Raw genomic sequence first — 22528 nt, forward strand, 5'->3', positions numbered from 1 at the left:
CCATTGCGGGGGTGATGCAATGAGGGGGGAGGTCCGCCACCTTTTGATGTCCCGCGACGAACATGGCAGCGCCCACATGTTTATATTTTCATGCACAGTTTGCCGGAAAAAATGCTCGTGCGCATAATCAAATGGCACATCGTAAGATGGCGGATCTCCCCACTCATGGAATTCTCCCCCCTCCCGTGGACTCAACCCCGCTCGCCATGTTAGGATGACATACCTAGTCCCGTGTTTCCTATGTCCATGCTGTAAATATTGTCAATTGAGTTTGTCAATATACGTGCTTATTTATTTCTGTGTTTTTGTACAGAATTAAGATGACAAATTGTGACCTGTAAAGTATGGATAAGTAATACAGATTTAATTGTAATCATTAAATTATGTAAAATGTGTAGATTGAATAATGTGACAGTATAATATTAGGTAACATGTTGTTGTGGTTGTCAAGCACTGGCACTCACTCGCTCATTTCTCGCGGGGAAAAGGAGATAGCAAATCACAGTGCGCAAATCCCCTTCCTTGTGAGCATTGTGTTTAAACGCAATAAATGTACAGTTACCGTAGTAAGAACGTATGTACGGAGATTGGTCTCCTTATTATTACTCCGTGTTATGTACTGCTTACTAATTTTCTCAATTTAATTTAATTTTTATTAACTTGTTATATTATTTCTTTACAATGAATATTCAATATTATATTTCATACATTTATTTTTATATTCATTTATTCCTTATTTATTATTTTCTAATTCTTTATTTAACTACTTCATTTATATGATCCATAATTAAGATTATTTTGATCACTTATGAACATTTCTGTGTTTCTTGTGCAAATTTCCCGCGCAGAATTTGCAATTCAAGATGGCCGAACCCCCCTGTAACTTCTGATCAATCCCCGCACCAAGGTGTGGGAGCATGTGGCTAGTCCCCTCTTAATCCTATGTCCATGGTTGGGAGCATTGATTCATGTGCAAAAGAGCCATTTAAGAATTATTCATTACTGCTGTTTCTGTCATTGTCGTTTAAAATTTATAGTAAAACCTTAAGCTGCACTTTTTGCATTTTTGCGCGCACGTTTCTAAAAAAAAACAGAATGATTGTTATTTGGATTTAAAATTTGTCCTTTCATAGCGATTTCTCATCTACCCGGAAACCTGAAGGACGACCATTGTTTTCATTATGTCTGATTACTATTGGGAGCCACTCGCTGAAGTGTACATTTCAGAACAGACTGAATTCCCAGATACGGACACTTACATTTATTGTTTATGCAGTAGAGTTTTTATTCGGTAAGAATATTTTTATTCTTAATATAAGAATCTTATAAGAATATTCTAAATTTTGATTATCCCTGCCGATAGAAATCTCCGAGTATATTCCAAAGATTCTGTAGGGTCAGAGAAGCTCAGAGAAATTTTCCGCAGGCGCTCAGATACATTTAAAGGTCCAGGTAGCTCTTTTAAATGTTTTAAAGGCTTTAAAATGTCCTTTCCGAAATTGAAATAGAAATGCGATCATAAATAAGAAGCAGAGAGGCTGAAATTGAAATAAGAATTCGATCATAAATAATAAGCAGGCAGGCTATATCAGTAGAGTAGCCGACACTCAAGAGTACTTTTTTCAGCTTTCGGATTAAAATTTAGAAGTCCCTACCGATAGAAATCTCTGAGTATTCTCCACCGAAATCGCCTGGCCCATTTGAGACTATAAGCATTAGTCGATTTGAAACAATTTAGTCTGAGAGATTTGGGTCCTTTTCAAGGTCCTTTGAAGAGTGGTGCGACGGTAATATAATATTCCTTTTGTATTCGTCATGTACCGGGCGGGCAGGGTTATTTACAGTAGTTGGTCGTGGCTAGTCCGCTCTCCCTTTTTAAATTTGTCTTTAAATTATTAACACTTTTTTTTTGATTGAATTTTCTCATTATACTTATTTACAAGTATAACTTATATACTGATATACAGTTTTCTAGTTGAATTCAAAAATGTTGTCTTTTTTGGCGTATCTCATTCCATTTACGAGAAACGTATTAATTTTAATTTTAAGCATTTGAAAAAAAAGTTAGATATCTGAGATCATCGACACCCGTAAAATCCGAATTATTATGTTTTAGGCTGTTAACTATGAAATTAAAAAAAATCTACTTCTAAATTTTAACCCGAAACCTTGACAAAGGACCCTTGAGTGTCGGCTACTCCATTGATATAGCCCCGCTGCTTATTATTTACGATTGAATTCTTATTTCAATTTCAGCCTCTCTGCTTTTTATTTATGATCGTATTTCTATTTCATTTTCGGCAAGAACATTTTAAAGCTTTTAAAACATTCAAAAGAACTACCTGGGCCTTTGAATATATCTACCTGAGTGGCTGCGGAGAATTTCTCTGAGCTTCTCTGACCCTAGAGAATCTTTAGAAGATACTCAGAGATTTCTATCGGTAGGGTCAAGGGTCCTCTGTTAAGCTTTCGGATTAAAATTTAGAAGTAGATTTTTTAAATTTCATAATTAACAGCCTAAAACATAATAATTCGGAATCTACGGGTTTCGAAGATTTCAGATAACTAACTTTTTTTTAAATGCTAAAAATTGAAATTAATACGTTTCTCGTAAATGGAATGAGATACGCTAAAAAAGACCAGATTTTTTAATCCAGCTAGAAAATTGTATATTAGTAGGGTAATTCCAATTTTAAGCTTTAAAAAAAAGTTAGATATATGAAATCATTGAAACCCGTAGATTCGGAATTATATTTCGGAAAGGACATTTTAAAGCCATTAAAACATTTAAAAGAGCTATCTGGACCTTTACAAATTAAAAAGCTTGCGGAGAATTTCTCAGAGCTTCTCTGACCCTAGATAATCTTTAGAATATACTCAGAGATTTCCATCGGTAGGGCAATATTAGGTACAAAAAATACAATGTGTGTTCAGACGGTATCCGGTAGATATATTCAAAGGTCCAGGTAATTCTTTTAAATGTATAAAGGGTTAAAATGTCCTTTCCGAAATTGAAATAGAAATACAATCATAAATAAAAAGCAGAGAGGCTGAAATAGAAATGAGAATTCGATCATAAATAACAAGCAGAGGGGCTATATCAATAGAGTAGGCGACATTCAAGGGTCATTTGTTAAGCTTTCGGATTAAAATTTAGAAGTAGATTTTTTTTAATTCCATAGTTAACAGCCTAAAATATAATAATTCGGAGATTACGGGTGTCGATGATCTCAGATATCTAACTTTTTTTCAAATGCTTAAAATTGGAATTAATACGACATTTCTCGTAAATGGAATGAGATACGCCAAAAAAGACAACATTTTTGAATTCAATTAGAAAATGGTATATTAACATATAAGTTATAATTATAAATAAGTATAATGAGAAAATTCATCAATTAAAAAAAAATTTTAATAATTTGAAGAGAAATTTAAAAAGGGAGGGTCGGATTAGCGCCGGCCAACTACTGTAAATAAGTCTGCCCTTCCGGTACGTGACGAATACTAAAGGAACATTATATTACCGTCGCACCACTCTTAAAAGGACCACTAAAAGGACCTTGAAAAGGACCCAAATTTCTCAGACTATCTCCGAGACTAAATTGTTTCAAATCGACTCTGCTTATAGTCTCAAATGGGCGAGGCTATTTCGCTAGAGAATACTTACAGATTTCTATCGGTAGGGATGGGTTAACAAAATGTAAAAATCATACCGTTTAACGATGTGACAGTGATATAAGTATGATTATCAAGTGTAGGCAGTTTGATTTAGCAGGTATATTTTTGTAAAACGTTTATTTACTTCTTTTTAAATTAATATTGCTGAACTTTGTTTGTTTGATAGAGTAAAAAATCGTTTTTAAATAATTCAGGCAAAATCAAAATGCTGTATAGTGATAACTTAACCTCTAACTCTGAATAATGGATACCCAATTGAAAGCGATTGGAAACATTATAGAAGACAGGATATGGCGCCAATATTTTGAAACCCAGACTAAATAAATTGTAGGTAACTCAATAAGTTTTTATTAGGAAAACTTATCCAATCCTTTTAAGTTTCTTGCCATATAACAATTTTGAACTTATAAAAAAGTTGTATTTAAAATTCTTAGGAAAATCTATTTTTAAATATTTAAAATATACAATTTTGAATATTTTAAATAATTTGGTTTGCAATGCCTAATCATAAAATATTTGAATGTGAAGGTTTGAAATTATTAAATGTATAGTATTAGATTCAATTAGGTTTCATTAGGTTCAAAATTGTATTGAATACGTGCTGATTCATCGCAACAAGTGGTTTTCCTTCCCTAAGCACAGACATTTTTTTATATTCTCTCCTTCCTGAAACATTTTCATTAATGACCACATATTTCTATAATTTTGGTCAAATTTTGTATTCAAAAGTCTGAAAAAAAGTTTCTTTTTTGATTTAATAAAATCTTATGTAACAGTATGGACGTTTTTCGACATTTTAGCATATCAAAGAATAAGAGTTTAATTTTAAATTTATGAATTATTTTAAACTTTGAATTTGAAATGCTAAAATTAATAAATTATTAAGTTTAAAAGCTAGTATTTTAGAAGCCTGAATTTTACAATGCTATTTTTGAAGTCTGAATTTTTACTAATTCAAATCAAATCGAAACAAGATTAAAAATGTACATTTTTCATACTTAAATTTTACATGGCATAATTTTAAATTAAACAAAGGTAAAGTCTTCTGAATCCATATTATGCAATTTCGCATGCTTTATTTATAAAAAGACTCTAGAAGGCTTGTAATTTTTACATATATTACTGAACGTTTGAACTCGAAATCGATGTTTTAAATGTTTTATTAGATTTGCATTTTAGTCTTAAAAACTTTATATAATAAAATGTTCAGCTTTAAAAACTTAAACTTTGAGTTTCATTGCTTGGTGTAAACATTTTTTTAACCAGGAAATTATCTCAAATTTTCTCTTCGATTTTAGTGGCTACCTTGCGAACAATAAAAAACGGTTGGTTTTTCGTCAATCATTAGTGATGAAAGTGAAGTGATATTCTAAGGATTTACTGTTTAATTTAGAAGGAATTATCTCCATCATTTTGAGTACTTATATTTTCAATAAACTAAGAATTTAGAAAGTTGAATTAATAAAAACTCTTTTTATTATAAGATGAATTTATGTGTTAATAATGGCGGAGAATTAAAAATTGAGACCTCTTTCTGACACAAAATCTTTGATATCTAATATTATTTTTTAATTGTTTAAATTTATTAAATTAATGACAGCCTGGCATTTTAAATAATAAAATAATACTTTAATCGTTTTTTTAAGTTTCACGTTTTTAAAATATTCGCTTTTTTTTTTAAATCTGAACCGATTTCATAACTTATAGCCATTTATAAAATTATCACTACAATAAACAATTTAAGAGCTAATAATAAAAAATAACACTTTTGCCTCATTAATGTAAAATCAACTTTTTTTATTTTTATCGTGTGTCTGATTTAATTTTTTGAACATGAAAGACTATTAGCACGTTTTTTCGTAGCACCACGTTCATCTGGTAAGAATTATTTACAAAATGTTGGTTTACTTTGTTTCATAGTATATACTGTTTCAAATTTATATTATTCAAAAAAAGTAAATAACTGTCTTTAAATAATTCCCACCAGGCGAAAGTGCTGTCAATACGTGGCAAATTCCAAGTACCCGATTGGAAACAATTGGAATATATAAGTCAGTAACTTATATAACTCTCGCTTTCAGTCCCACTGTTTTCGACCTTTCTAAAACTGTTGGTGCCCGCATTTTCTCAGGAGAGCAGTACGGGAGCGTTTGCGACAGTCGTCTTGGAAGGGTAGCAGTGTGCGATTATTCAATCAAATACGTATATTGTGCAATAGCATTCATTGCAATTGGAAATGGTTGAGGGGGCCGTGACTGTTTACGTTTCGATCACCCAGAATTCAGTTCATGGCTATTTGAAGGCAACTCCCGACACTTAAGGCCATGTCATAAGTGGGCCACATGGCCTACTTTACTGACACTTTTTATTTCCTAACTTGTATTCACACGAAGTGTCACAGCGAGTTCGAAATTCGGGATACTAAACCAGAAGCACTAAGAATGGTGGGTTTGGTCCTAAATTTGTATAATTATGAAAAAAGTTTTTTGTTGTAAATAATTTTGTTTACTTTCTTCATAATTATTAAAATTTAGGACCAGACCCACCTTTATAAGTGCTTATTTATCATCCCAAACTTTCAACTCGATGTGGAGCTTCATGTGAAAATAAGTTGGGAAATCCCTTACGAAACTGTACTACAGGGATGACTACAGGATAACTACAGCCGGATACTACAGAATTACACTAGTATACTACTGGCTTACTACAGGCATACCTGTAGGAGACTACACGTATACTACTGGATTACACTGTAGTAATTCAGTAGTAAATTCGTCATGAACTTAAACGCCTCGCCGTGTCGGATTACAGTCTAGTAGTATACGATTTCATTTTGCTTCGGGCAGTGGCAGACGCAGAAACCGCTGACTACGCCCAACATGCCATAGATGGCGGCACGTAGTGCACTGAAGTAATGCAATTAGATTTACATTTAACTCACATTGATGGCTCGCCAGTAAAACATTTTCTACTGATTTTAGAGATTCGCTTTAAAGTAATGACCGCTGCTTCCGGATAATTTTTCAAACGATCGTCACACCAACTTCCCTCTCGCACGGACATTCATTCGTGCTTTTTCCAATTATTTTCTTCGTATCCTATTTTTAAATAAGATAACTTCGTATTGTTATTTTCAAAGTAAAACAAATGGATCTGGGTTCCCATCAGTGGTCACATATTAGTACCACTCGAGACTGTTTTTTTTTTTCAGAGTCTGATTGTAATAAATTAAATTAGCCCTAGAATATTACTTTTTTTTCACATTGTTGGTATTTTAATTTACACATCAACTACCGGCTTGAACATTGATTGATTTCGATTATTTCACACTTGAAGAGAAATTCATAGAAAAATCCCAGTGGGCACAAAGTTTAGCGACATCTTTACGATATTGTAAATCAGTCGTATGATCTGGCGATGTCTTTACGATATCGCAAAGACACCGAAACGACATGGACACAGGATGTTGTAAAGATGTTGTAATGATGTCGCAAAGACGTCGCCAAATTTTGTGCCCAGTGGGATTATTTTCATTTGTTTTTGTTTATTTAGAAGAATATTGTTAAGAAATAAGCTTCAAGCGGTTTACTACACCTAAAGAAGATCGGGTCCGTACAAAATAAAAAAAAATTGCACTTCCTCCAGTTTTCCTATTAGTGAAATAATTGCCGAGTTGACAAAATTGTATACCTGTAAACTATCGTCCTAATGAATGCATTTTTACAAAACTTTAGGCTTTTCGTCTTATAAGGTAAGTACTCGCTCTCGTCCACCAAGTACACCGATATTGCGCCTAACCGCCCTATTTTTTATAACCTATCTTTTGCAATGACAGTACGGTGTGAAGTAGGCAAATAATAATAGTTGATCGAATAAAACAAAGGCAGAATTAATATCATTATACTTTTTTATTCACTTCAAAGTATCATTACAATCATTTATTGGTTGCAAAACTTACTTAACAAAAAAGCTTACTTTAATGTTTATACATACATACATACCAAATACTACACACACACACACGAGGTGTGTTCAAAAAAGAAGGTGACTTTATGGTTTTCTCAAAAAATATTTATGTTGTCCCCTTCAAAGTAATCCCCCTCAGATATAATACACTTGTGCCAACGCTTTTTCCAATCATCGAAGCACTTCTGATAATCATTTTGTGGTATAGCCTTGAGTTCTTTCAGCGATGCAGTTTTTATATCCTCAATCGTTGAAAATCGATGTCCTTTCATAGGTCTCTTCAGTTTTGGGAAAAGAAAAAAGTCACTGGGGGCCAAATCCGGTGAATATCATTATTGACTTCATTCAACATCTCCTATGCGATGGATCTTTTGATCAAAATTAAGCAGTTTTGGAACAAAGGACCTTTGCTCCTAAGCTAATAGTTGTATTTGGCTCAAACTTGCACATTTTTACTATCATTCCTACCAAAACAAAAGTTTCATATCCAATATCTAGAAAGATAAACGGTTTATGGGGTATACACCATGATATAAGGGTGTTTTCATACCTCAAACACCCAAGTATGGAAATTATCATTTCTTAGTAACTAAAGTCACTAAGTATTTTTATTCAATTACTAGGGTATGGAATAACACCAAGGATCAGGCTTATAAAGTCACATTAAAACATATGCAGGTAGCCTTATTTATCAGGATTTGCAGTAGAATTTATTTTCAGGGTCATTTTATCATCTTCTAATTATTGAACCAAGGAAATCGGTATTTAAACGGGATAAAGTACCAGAGATTTTTTATTATAACATTGATGAACAGAATCACTTTAAAATATATACAGGTAGCTTTTTTTTAGCAAGATTTGCATAAGAATTTAATTTCAGGGTCGCCTTAATCACCCCTTATTTATTGAACAAAGGAAATCGATATTTTAAATAAGATAAAGTACCAGAAATATTTTTTATCATAACATTGATGAACAGAATCACTTTAAAATATATACAGTAGCATTTTTTATAAGGATTTGCATTAGAATATACAGGTAGGTTTTTTTAGCAGAATTTGCATAAGAATGTATTTTAAGGGTCGTCTAATCACTCCCTATTTATTAAATCCCAAGAAAATCGATCATTTAAACGGGATAAAGTACCAGAGATTTTTTATAATAACATTGATGAACAAAATCACTTTAAAATATGTACAGGTAGCGTTTTTAGTAGGATTTGCATAGGAATTTTAAAGTATTTTAAAGTGATTTTGTTCATCAATGTTATGATAAAAAATCTCTGGTACATTATCTCGTTTAAATACCGATTTCCTTGGTTCAATAATTAGGAGATGATTAAATAACCCTGATAATAAATTCTACTGCAATTCCTGATAAATAAGGCTACCTGCATATGTTTTAATGTGATTTTATAAGCCTGATCTTTGATGATTTATTCCTTACGAAAAGTTAATTTCCCTGCTTCTCTGAATAATGGATGATTAAACAACCCCTTGACATGCACACTTCCTCTACTTATCTGAAACTTATTTCATACCCTAGCAATTGAATAAAAAATACCTAGTGACTTTAGTTACTAAGAAATGATAATCTCCATACTTGGGTGTTTGAGGTATGAAAACACCCTTATATCATGGTGTATACACCATAAACCGTTTATCTTTCTAGATCTTGGATATGAACCTTTTGTTTTGGTAGGAATGATAGTAAAAATATGCAAGTTTGAACCAAATCCAAGTATTAGTTTAGGAGAAAAAAAAACTTTTCACGCAAATCAGCATTTTTCTATAAAAATACATGTAAAAATTGAAACTTTGACAATTGTTTGTAAAAAAACTGTCCATTTTTCTTACTTTTTTCCTTCGAATTATTGCTTTGCAGGATCAAAAATACAAAAAAAAAATTTTTTAGAATTTTTCACCGGTGGCCATTTTACTGTACATTTGGTGCGGGGTCCTTTCGCTGACACACGTCTCATGCCCAAAACGTCCGAAAAGATAGCTGGCATGAGTCAACCGATAATGCAACATCTTCAGCAACTTCTCTGATGATAATTTGGCGATTTTTCAACAGTCTAACCGCAGGATTTCGCCGGGAGCGGGTGCTAATCTGGAAAATTGCACCCGCTCCCAGCGAAATCGCGGTAAAATTTCAGCCACAATCACGTCTCACGACCGTGAGATAGGTGGTTACAGTCTGTAACGGAATCAATAAGACGATCCAGCAAAAGCGTCGTGCACCCTAAGAACACGGAGCGACCCAAGGACTACCGCCTTCTGCATTTTCCCGCTAGTGTTTTAGCATATTGTTGACACGCAGGGATGCTTTCTAGGCCATTAGCAAGTGAAAGCTTGGTACCTCCAAGAGCCCTGATGATAAGGACGATTAGTTTAACAGAATATTCCGGGTACCATCGTTGCAACTCCCTTATAAGGTCTCGATACCTCTCTTTCTTTTCATTCGCCTTGGCTATGATGTTTTTGTCAGCTGGTGCTGAAAACTCGATAACGAACATGGTTCGCTTCTCGAAGTCAAGAAGAACCATGTCAGGCCTCGAGTGAAAAACAGAAACAATTGTCGATCATATAAAGTTCCAGTATATGTGGCACTTCCCATTCTTGACAATTGACTCGATTTCCCTTGGAGCATTTAGAGGAGCGATATTAAGCTTAGTGCCGTAAGAGTGACAGAGATGGTAATAAAGCACTCTTAGTGCCGCATTGTGCATTTGAATGTAGGTCGTTCCCGTGTAAGTTGGACAACTAGATAGTATGTGAGCTAAATGCTCGGGGTGTACATGGCACGCCCTGCAGCTATCATCAGGAATGTCTTTGCTCAAAATGTGGCGACGGTATGTTAAGGTGGAAATAACACCGTCTTGGCTTGCAAAAATGAAACCCTCCGTACCAGACTTCAATCCGGGCGAATTAAGGAAAGCAAACGTTAGCTCACAAGACATTGACTGATTCTTCACATTTCTGTGGAAGATACCGTGCATCCTCTTATCGAGGAGCTGTTCACGAATGTTTTTCTCTTGTGCTTTCTCAATCCGGGCTTTCAGGAATGAGTACTCGAAATAGATAATATTTGATGCATTTTTCTCACCCCTAATACTGAAGTTAAGTCCGAGTGTTTCAGCAGCCTCCTCCGCTGCTTTGTACAGAAGCGCTCCTCTTTTCCAACTTCTTCGTGATTCCTGACCATTTTAGTAAGAGGGTCTCTTCCATTTGCAACTCTATTTGCTGTATCCAGAATAATCCTGTTGTGAAGACATTCAAGACTCAATATTCCGCGACCACCTTGACGGCGTGAGATGTACAGTCGCGGAACGGAAAACTTAAGATGCATTCTTTTTTTCATGTGCATAACCTTTCTTGTCCCGATATCAAGGGATCTGAGCTCGTTCTTCGTCCATGGAACTACTCCAAATGAATAGAGTACTACCAGGACGGCAAGCATGTTCGTTGCAGATACTTTGTTCCTCGCCGAAAGTTCGGAAGACCAAGTCTGCCGGATGAGACGTTTGTATCTGCTTAGGAGAGTATCCTTTATAGATGTCACATCCTGAATGCGGCTCTGTGGCACACCCAGGTATGTATAAGTCTCTCCAGCGTAAAGGTGTCGTATAGCGCTTCTATTAACGAGCTCAGGATCTTCAGGGATGCCATTAAGTTTTCCTAGCTTCAAATAAACTTTGGAGCATTTGTCTAACCCAAATTCCATTCCAATTTCCTTAGTATATCGTTCGACAATCCCTAGAGCTAGATGCAGTTGCTCTTTGTTTTTAGTATAGATCTTAAGATCGCCCATGTAAAAATACATGAGTGACCTTGTACTTTCGATCTGCAGGTTTGTTGCACGAATACCCGTCGGAATGGCGAAGTGCTAGAGATAGTCGCAATAATGTAAGGCAAAAGAGAAGTGGGCTCATAGTGTCGCCCTGAAAGACACCTCTCTGAAAGGTGACCTTGTTAGTTGTCACACGATTTTTTCCAGATGAGATAGTAAATCTGGTTTTCCAAAGCGGCATCAATCTCTCTATGCACCTAACTATTTGCGGTTGAACCTTTAAGATTTCCAAAAGACAGATGATAAGTCGATTTCAAATCGTAGATTTCAAATTATTTATGTCTTACGGTCCAATCGTAAATCAAAAATAAATGACATCATTACAAAACACATTCATGAGATTTACAATAACAGTAATAAAACTAACAAGAAAAGTAATTGGAGTGCTACTTACAATAGATTTAATTTAAATGTTATTTTGCCTTACATGCAGGGCCTATCAGAAAGGTTAAGAGATTCACTTAAAAAATTTAATATCAATGTTTATTTTAAAAAATCTAATACCTTAGATAATTATTTGTTAAAAAGAAAGGACGTCGATTCCATTGAAAATTTATCTGGTGTTATTTATTTAATTAAATGTAAATGTTGTAATAAAGCTTATATAGGTGAAACTGGCAGGAGATTAAAAACTTGAATTGCTGAACATAAAAAGAGATTGTGAAGTTGGGAATTTTAACACAGGTCTGTCGCAACATTCTTGGAATTTCAATCATTACTTTGATTTTAAAAGTATTCAAATATTAGCTACAGAAAAAAATACTTATCAGCGACGTATTATTGAGACTATTTTTATAAACATATATCGTAAGATTTCAGTTAATTTACAGACTGAAATTCTAAATATTAATAAAATTTATCAGAGTATTATAAAATAATGTTTTTAATATTAATCATCTCTATATGTATGTAGGTGTGCATGTATGCATATGTGTGTATATATGCATGCATATGTATGTATGTGTACATATAAACATTTTTTAAATTTCTCATTTCAATTTTAAAGTCAATTACGCGCTTCCTCATCAGTGGTTCTCAATGAAAACCTGCCTATTATATTATCGTTCGTTACGTATTCTTCATGTATTGCTGAAACTGACAATTTCTGTTCGTCCGTCCTAACCTACACTAATTTGGTTTTCTCGCACTATATTTTTTAAAAATGTAGTCTAATCGATTGAAGTCTCAGTATTTTTGAGATTTCTAAATGACTAAATTTTAATTAATTTTTTTAAAAAGAATTTATTTAAATGTTTGTTCTTTTTTTAAACTGAAATTTGATCTGTTTGACTATTTTAAATATTTAAAGTGTGAAAGAGTACGTTTAAAAATATGGTTCATGTATAAAATGTGAACAAATTATGAATACAATTTTTGGGAAAACAGTTTTTGTTCCTGCTTTTTTGTTAAAGAATAAATTATAAAATCTATGTTTATGATAAATTGTAAAATTTCGGAAACAATAAGATTTCATGGAATTCTCAATCATTGTAGAATGGTTCAAAACACTTGAAAGCTAAACATTAAAAGAATTTTGAACAAATTTTTTATTGAGCAAATTGTCACAATACCTATTAAACACAATGTCACACTACCTATTAAAGTTAAATATCGAAGCATCGAATTTGTCTATGTAGCTTTTTCTGGTACTGCTTATTCAGATATTGAAAAACAATGTTTAAATATTATTTTCAATGTTAACTTTAATATTTTCTTCTTAATTTGCAACATATTTTATTCTCAGCTATCTTCAACAATGTATTATTTTAATAAATTAATAATATTGCAATTCATAATATGCATTGTTGTTTAAGCAAATATATTTGTACTGTCTTCTTTTTATAAATAAAAGAAGTGCGCATTCCACACAAAAAAATTTTGTTATTAAACATTTCATTGCAACTTCTGTCGTTTTTCTATAAAATTAATTTGTTTAGTTTCAATGTTATTTCTAAGGATTTCTACTTGTCATATCTAAAAATTATTAATAACAAATTTGAAGGTCCTTTTTTGAGTGTAAATATTTTTTTGTTCATCTATTGTCGTATCTTGCATGGATTGGCCGCAAAATGGAATATTTTTTTTCTTACTTTTTAGACGATGAAAATCTGAATTTTCTACTCTACTAACAAATTTAAAAAGCTGTTATAATAATATTGTAGGGTTTTTAAAAATTCAAGTTTTATTATTCTTGCCTGTTGTCGTATTGTGCTTTGTTTCGCATACAATGTCCGTTTTCGTTTTATTTTTTTTTTATTTTGAAAATGCTATAACTCATTTATCTTTTGTTTTGGAGAAAACTGATTAGGATAAATAGTTCTAATTTTTGAGTAATATGATTACTATGTTTTAACTTTTACTTTTGAGGGTGGTTTGTTCACTAACTTTCAATTCTGCAGGAATAGTCTGCCGAATACTAGGAAAAACATTTAGGTATACACTGCCCTTTAAAAGTTTGGACTCACTTAAAAAAATCGTTTTGTTTTGTATTTATTGCTTTAATTATACCAGAGCTAAGAAAATGGCTCTTTAAAAGGTTGATTGTTTTTGAAATTCTGTTTAAAATAAGCCCAGGGTGAAGCCAAGTTGTCTATAGTTTTAAAGTAAATATTCGAAAAATAGTGTAAATTTCAATGTTTTCTTAAATTTTCAATAACTTCTGAAATAGTTAACGTTTTTCAATGTTCTTGAGCTCATTTTGAAGCTTTTTTTCACCTATCACAACAGCTTAGGAGTATAAACCGTAAAAATTTCTTTTCGAATTGCAAGAACTTGAATTTGTAACAAAAAAGTTGGAAAAAATGAAATATTTTTAGTAACAAAAATATTTTTGTTAAATATATGAAACACATATTCATGAATTTTCTATGCAATTTCCCCAAAATATATATTTATCTATTTATATGTCATTAAACATTTTACTGCAACTTCTGCCGGTTTTTCAAATACTGAATTTACTGATTTCCAATTTTATTTTTACGATTTAAACGTAGCACATACGGTCGAAACATCAGTCTTACCTTTTTCAACTTCTAAATTAAATCCTTACCTCAGTGAACCACACAACTTCCATTAACGAGGGTTTAAGGGCGGGGGGCAAATAGTTACAACCAAGAGTCGTAGCTAGTTAGTGTGTTATGCTTAGTAGTTCAAGCAAACCTTCAGCAACGTTGTGTTAGTTGGGAGTTAATATTATCTGATTTTCACATTCCCGGCCCACAGTGAGAAAAAAATGGCTTTTTGGTTTAAAATAACGTACAGCCGACAAATATTGAGCGATTTGAACAAAAAAATGGTTAAACAAGTTTTTAAGATTTTTTGATTTTTTTAAAACAAATTTAATAATATATTATTGCATTTGTTCGTCAAATTTGTTAAAAAAAAAAAATGTATCAACTTATTATGAATGTTGCTGAAATTCCCATCAAGTTCTCATCTAAAAAGACTGGAATTTAAAACATCGAATTAGGTTTTCAATTTTTTCTACATAAAATGGCCACGCAAAAATGGCCATTTTATCCTTTTGACGTTCACAGTGCTCATTAATAACAGTAAAAGTATTGAAATCGCCCAAGTTTCATAAACTAATATTAGCTAAACATGTTTCAATATTATATATAAAACAAAAAAATCCTTATAAACATATTATTTGTTGACAAATATTTTCTATGATTTTCTATAATCATATGTTTTTTCTTCGTCGGAATAAAAATTCGGTTTTTTAAATTCCAGTCTTATCAGATGGGAACTTGATGGTAATTTTAGCAAAATTCCTAATAAGTTGATAAATTTATTATTTTTTTTTACAAATTTGACGAACAAATGCAATAATATAATATTATTAAATTTGTTTAAAAAAAATTAAAAAATCGTAACAACTTTTTTTCACATTTTTTTTTTTGTTTAAATCGCTCAAGATTTGTGGGCTGTACTTTATTTTGAACAAGCAATGTCATTTTTTCCATACTGTGGGCCGGCAACGTGAAAATGAGATCATATGATCTCCCATCTAACAAAACGCTGCTGAAAGGTTGGTTGACTTCTCAGCATAAAACACTAACCAGCTATGACTCTTGATTGAAACTACCCCCCCCCCCCCCCCCCCCCTCACACGCTTGTCCCAAATTCTCATTAATTGAGGTTTCGTGGGTCACTGAGGTACGGATTTAATTTAGAAGTTAAAAAAAAGTTGAAGCTGATGTGTAGACTGCATGTGCTACGTTTGAATCGTAAAAATAAAATTGGAAATGAGCAAATTCAGTTTTTGAAAAACCGGCAGAAGTTGCAATAAAATATTAAATGACCATTTTTTTTAAAGAATGCGCCTTTTTCAAAAGACACAATGAAACTACGTCTGTTTTAATATATGTGCATGTTATGAATTGTAATAATATACATTTATGGAAATGATATACAATTTCGGATACAAATTCGAATGTGAAGCACAAGAAACTTGATAAGAATGTGCTCGTTAAAGCCAAAAGAGTTATAATAAAACAGAATTCAGTATCACCAAATTACTGTTGTCGATGCTTTGACCTTTTTAGTTAAAATAAATCTGTTCATACACAGTAATACAAGAATTTGAATTTCAGTAGAAAAAGGCGGTTGACTTACAGATATAAACAAAAGGACCATTCGCCAGTTGAAAATCAACTGATGAAGATAACATGACTTTAAGTTACGCGCTTGGTTGAAAGCGACTTTCTGTACGTTAAATGTACTTTATAGGTTAATTTAAGACAGAAAGATTGTTGACTTTCCGTCAACGCATGCTTGTGAAATGAAACTTATAGGTTCATTTAAGTCAGCTGATTGTTGAAATTCATAAAATTTATGCGCTATCGTTTAGTTATTAGGAACATGAAATGAATATAAAATTTAATAATTTTAGGAACTACATGTTTTTAAAATGTGAGCACTGAATAAAAGATTAATTTATTCCTAATAAATCAAATTGTTTTATCCTCCAAGTCGATGAGATTAGTAGAAGGAAAAAATTACTTAATGACACTAAACAAGACACTTATATCCATTTCAAGCTACCAGGTACACAGCCCCGGCCGACACCCTTTTCTCACACCTAACATCCCCCAGCACTCATCGCATTGACGCATTCTTTGTTGACTACGTAAACAAATTGACTCGTAGAAAGAAAGCCAAACTCTTAATTTCTTAATCTAAATAGTTTAAGTATTTAATATTCTTGTAAATTTGCAAAGCATCATGAAAAAATCATTGGGAAGATATTCTTAGTTAATTCTGTAAAAAATTGAGCTTATCCGTAGAAAAAACTTCTATAAATAATTAATATTTCTTGTAAATTTCCTATGCAACCTGGAAAAAAGTTATGGAATATGTACTCTTAATTGACTTCCTAAACAAATTGACTCGTAGAAAGAAAGCCAAACTCTTAATTTTTAATCGAAGTTGTTTAATTAATTAAAAGTTTTTGTAAATTTACAAAGGCACATAGAAAAGGATTATTCAATAGACATTCTTAGTTGACTCAGTAAACAAATTGACTCGTAGCAGAAAGGTCAATCTCCTAATTTTTAAATTGAAATTGTTTAAATAATGAATAGTTCTTGGAAATGTAAAAATGAACATAGAAGATTTATTGAGTAGATATTCCTAGTTGACTCTGTAAAAAAATTGACTAGTAAAAAGAAAGTCACATTCGTAACTTTTTATCAAAATTATTAAAATAATTAATAGTTATTGGAAATATACAAAGCAACATAGAAAAGTCGCATCGGATTGACGCATTCTTAGTTGACTTCGTAAACAAATTGACTCGTAGAAAGAAAGCCAAACTCATAATTTTGAAATTTAAATTCTTTAAGTAATTAATGGTTTTTGTAAATTTACAAAGCAAAATAGAAAAAACGCATCGTTTAAATAATTAATATTCTTTTAAATTTGCAAAACATCATAGAAAAAAACTCATCGGAATGAACTCCGTAAACAAATTGCCATGTAGAAAGAAAGCCGAACTCTTAATTTTTCAATCAGAATTGTTTAAATAATTAATAGTTCCTGGAAACTTACAAAGATTCGAGAAAAGAGTATTTGGATATAGAAATTTTTAGTTGCCTCCGTAAACAAATAGAATTGTCGAAAAAAGGCCAAGCTCGTAATTTTTTTTATCGAAATTGCTTAAATAATTAATAGTTATTGTTAATTTACACGCTAAATCTTTTCTTTGAATGTATTGCTTTAAATCCTGTGAATGGTACATTCCTTTGCCCTCTTCTTTTCCGGGATCCCACAGGATAAATGTGCGTGTTTTTATTTATTTATTTATCTCATAGGGCCCATCATAAATTTGAAGAAATTTAGCCAAGATTTTGTTCTCTTTATCAGATCGATTTAGTGGTTTTATTAATACTTTGTCATCCACTTTTAGTTTTGTGATTTTGTGTGTACGATTAAATTTCTCGGCTCTTTTCTTTCCCTTGTGGATTGTTTTTTCTCGTGTCATTTCTATTCTCCTCTCGTATTCTATCTCATTGGTGGATGGGGGTAGTTTTAAACAATTTTCCCAGGCTCTTTTTGGCTTGATATTTAGCTGGAGTTCAATTGGTGTTAACTCGGTGATATCATGGTGTGTTTTGTTCATTCAAAGTTCTATTACACGTATTTAACTCCACGATGTATTTTATCTTTCTTTTATTAAAGTTTGAAAGAATATTGATAATTGACGGTGTATTCTTTCAACTATGTTGCTCTGAGACTGTCTTCTTAATGAGAAGACTGCAGTTATTCCCTCTTCTTTCAATTTGTCAAGCCATTGATCACAGGTGAATTGGGTCCCAGAATCCGTGACTATATTTTCCGGCTTACCGTACTTTCCAATGTAATCGTTAAATATTTTTATTATTGCCATTTTAGCGGTGCTTCTTCTAATTGGTTAGAGCTTTATATATTTGCTGACAGCATCTACTGTGGATAGAATGTATTTATACCCTCCTCTTGATGCTGGTAGGGGTCTTTAAAAGTCTATTTAGAGGATTTCTCCTGGTTTTTGGGGAGTATAATTCCTCATTTCAGCATAGAAATTTTGATTACTGACTTTGTTTTTCTGACAAGAGTCACAACTTGCTAGTCTTTTCTGGATTACTTTCGTGAAGTGCGGATATTAGAAATACTCATTTAGCATTTTTAATATTTTTTGAGCTTCAATGTATGCGTAGAGTTCATGACATTCATTAATGATTTTATCAATAATTCTTTTTGATAAACACAGCTTTTTTCCCATTTTTAGTAATAAGGTAGATGAGTTTATTGTAAATTTTGAATTGCTTTGTTTTCCCTTCACGCATTTTTTCATATGATTTTTGTAGTGTGGTATCTTCTTTTTGTTCATTCAAGAGATTGTTTAAACAGTATTCTATCTCATACCCATAGTCTTGGATCGCCACAACTCATCACGTTAATCTTCCGCTCACTAATTTGCATTTTTTGAGGAAAACAAGTGCTTTGTGATCAGTGCGGATGATAAATTTTGCACCTAGTACATATGATATGAACTTGATGAGTGCCCATACGATTGCCAGCATTTCTTTTTCAGTGATGCAATAAGATAATTCAGATCCCTTTAGTGTACGGCTGGCCTTAATAATTCAAGTAAAGGGATGACTTCTTTGGCATGTTTGTTGGTAAACTTGGTGTAATAATTTATTAGCCCTAAAAACGCTCTCAATCCCTTTAACTTTCTTGGTCTAGGAAAGTCATGAATTACTTGAATTTTTTATGGATCCGGCTTTATTCATAAAGGCGTGAAAATATGCCCCATGTATTTTAATTCTGGACGGAAAAAATGAGACTTTTCGCAATTAACCGCTATATTATGTTTCTCTAGGCATTAGAATAGCATTTTAAGACGATTTAAATGTTGTGAGATGTCCTGTGAGGTGCATAGCATACCGTCAATGAATGTAATTACAAAATCTTCTATATCTCTTAAAACTAGATCAAAAGCCCTAACTAATGCCGCTGTGATAGTTTTTAATCCAAAGGGTGTGACTCGAAATTCGTAACATCTTTCTTCATGTAGGAATGTCGTAAATTTCATGGAATTAGGGTGCAACGGCACCTGCCAAAAACTACTCACGAGATCCAACGTGGACATGACCTTTGTTTCCGCACATCTCTGAAATAAAACCTCTGTTGGTTCCGTGCATTCGCAGTCATGTGGCATAAGCTCATTTAGTTAAAGCGCATCTAAGCATGTCCAGATTGATCCATGTTTTTTCGTTGTTAAAACAAGTGGATTTATATATGCGCTATTGGACCGTTGAGTAAGACCTAATTCAAGTAATTTTTCAATTTCTTCTTTCATTTTAATTCTTATAAACATTGGCTCCGGATAAGTTCTCATTAAAAATGGCCTTTTATCATTAATCTCTACATTGTGTATATATACTGAGATTCTATCAGGCTTTTTTGAATCTGCATTTTTATAACGCTGAATCAGCTTGTAAAATCGCTCTTTTTCATTAGTGTCCAATAGTGAACACTGTGCTACCTTTTCCGTAATCTCTTCATCACGCAATGCAGATTGATTTTTAGTATCATCGTAATTTTTAATATTATTCATTTCTTTTAAAATAATTGGATGGCTTTCTTCAATTTCCAAAATTTTTCTTAAATAATTCAATTCTTTCTCCTTTTGAGAAATTTCTGGATTAAATACTGTTCGTATTCGCTGTGGATCTTCGTCCATCAATTTCACCTTTATTGTTTTCACTTTATCTTTTAATTCAATAACATTTTTTTCAAATTCAATTTCACTTTTCAATCTTTTTAATACATCAATTCCAATTATACACTTTTTATTCAATTTAGGAACAATAAAAAATACAAAAGCACCATCCCAGCTGCCCGTTTTAAAATTTGCATATACTTGATATTTTAATTTTATAAGTTTCGCCCCTGCAGCATCTACTACATTTTTGCCCACTATTGATAACGATTCGCATTTTCTAAATGTTTCAATATTATTTTCGAGAAAGGTTTCAGAAATACAGATAACCTCGCTACTTGTATCTATTAATGCTTTCGTATTTATATTTTGTATGACACCTCTCTAAAAGGTGACCTCGTTAGTTTTCACACGATTTTTTCCAGATGAGATAGTACATCTGGTTTTCCAAAGCGGCATCAATCTCTCTATGCACCTCAAGATTTGCGGATGAACCTTTAAGCTTTCCAAAAGACAGATAATAAGTCTATGGGAGGTCGAATCGGAAGCTTTCCGGTAATCAATCCAGGCTATCATTTATGATAGCTGTGAATATCTTATACAGTGTGTTCAGGCAAGTGATTGGCCTATAATTCTTCGAGTCAGCTAAGTTGCCTATTTTCGACAGGAGTATTGTGCGCCCTACCACCAACCACTCCGGAATTGGTATTCAGTTGTTATGAGGATACTACACAGCTCCTTGAAGCTATTTATGTTATCCGAGTCTTTGTGCAGTCTATGCTGCACTTCCTAGACTTCTCTCCAAAATACTTCGACCTCCTCTGGTTCGGGCGCGTGGTCTACAGTAACTGGAGGGTCTTGGAAGAGTCGAGATGGGTCAGAGAAACTGTTGATTTTTTCTGACCCACCTATCTTTCCGCTCTAGACTTTTCTTAGCGTCAGATAGTATCCATATTCTCTCAACAATATGCTGTCTGATGGTGAGCAGCCAGATGTGATGTAGTCAATCACACACTGAATGTGGGACACGTACTGTCTTGCCCAGCCTATCATTATGGTGAGTTGATGCATTCGTCTTTTTGTCTTATGATCAACCGTTGGTTTTGTTTTACGGTTCGCATCGGCCGAAGCTCTCGCTGCATTATACACTCAACAGTTGATAGTCCAGAGGTCGGATTCTTCGGAAAAATATCGACGAAGCTCGTCATCCATTTCAGCCAGATCTTTAGGCCTGAGAGAAACCTGGGTATTGCTCCATCCACCTAAAGGTCCCGAGATTCCACCGATTCATTGCATTGAATCCATCTTCATTGGCTTCCCCAGCTCTAGAGTGGTCGGCATTGTTGGTCGACCCATTGTTGGGAGCCCTGCGCGTTCTGTTGTTTTGAACCACACATGCTACAACTATGTTTGGTGTTGTCATTGTTGTTCTCACGAGAAGCTAGGGAGAGGGGTCGGTCCATCCTTGTAGAGCCCCTCATGTAAGGATAAGTCTGCGTACTCTGAGAGGTCACCCGATATCCCAGAGTCACCGTTCTAGACACCTCACCCAGGTGCCATTCAGCTTTTGGCACGGCTCTTACACCTCAGCTTGGGGGTTAATTCCTTCGGGATCACCCCTGGACAATTGTCCGCGACTGCCTATTCATTTTACTAACCATATTCTGCAGAAACCCTGGGTATAGGCCCCCTCTATCCACAACCCGAGGATAGACAAAATTTAATTAAAAATTAAAACATAAATGAGGACGTAAGTGGGTACCAAAAAAAATTAAGGAGACAAATTAAAATTAAAACTAAACTAAGGTTTGGGGAGGGTGAAGTTATTGAAACTACTATTGGTTAAGGTTAAATGACAAAATTCCTTTCATTAGGACTGAACATAAGGAGAATAAAAACAATAAGAGGTCTATTAAAATAATATTATATATCAAAGGTTTAGAAAAGTTTCCTGGAAGAATTTAATCGTCTCCGCGTCTACGTTGCTGCGAGGGGGAACAGCTAAGTCCTGGAGGGTCGGGATTTCGGCGGAGACAGTACGGGATGAAAGCAAGAATCTAGGGCGAGAGAGGTAGGGTTCGGAAGAAGTTGGGGGTTGGGGGCGAGAGGTACTACGGTACGGAGAGGAAAAAAGGTGCTGGGAGCGAGATGAGCGACGGTATGGTGAGGAGGAAGGGTGTAGGGAGCGAGAGAAGCAACGTTATGGCGATGAAGGAGGGTGTCGGAAGCTAGAGGAGTGACGGTATGGGGATGAGGAAGGGTGTCGGGAGCGAGGTAAGCGACGGTATTGTAATGAAGGATGGTGTCGGGAGCGAGAGGAGCGAC

At 33.5% G+C, this 22528-nt stretch overlaps 1 protein-coding gene across 5 annotated transcripts in view; it reads left to right on the forward strand.

The window, feature by feature from the left end:
- Positions 1-329: 329 nt before the first annotated feature.
- LOC117174089 (trimethylguanosine synthase) overlaps positions 330-22528 on the forward strand; it is a 180836-nt gene continuing 158637 nt past the window's right edge. For 4 of the 5 annotated variants that reach the window (XR_004467258.1, XM_033362787.1, XM_033362789.1 and 1 more), the window contains exon 1: positions 951-1291. Coding sequence is in view for 4 of the 5 variants with exons in the window: in XM_033362787.1 (XP_033218678.1) it covers positions 1182-1291 (110 nt within the window). In the remaining variant the exon portion in view is untranslated. Of the gene's footprint in view, positions 353-950; positions 1292-22528 lie in introns of those variants that run through there. The other variant, XM_033362788.1, reaches the window with a different exon arrangement.

The sequence above is a fragment of the Belonocnema kinseyi genome, chromosome 6 (genome assembly GCF_010883055.1).
Source record: "Belonocnema kinseyi isolate 2016_QV_RU_SX_M_011 chromosome 6, B_treatae_v1, whole genome shotgun sequence".
In the NCBI taxonomy this organism is placed as follows: Eukaryota; Metazoa; Arthropoda; class Insecta; order Hymenoptera; family Cynipidae; genus Belonocnema; species Belonocnema kinseyi.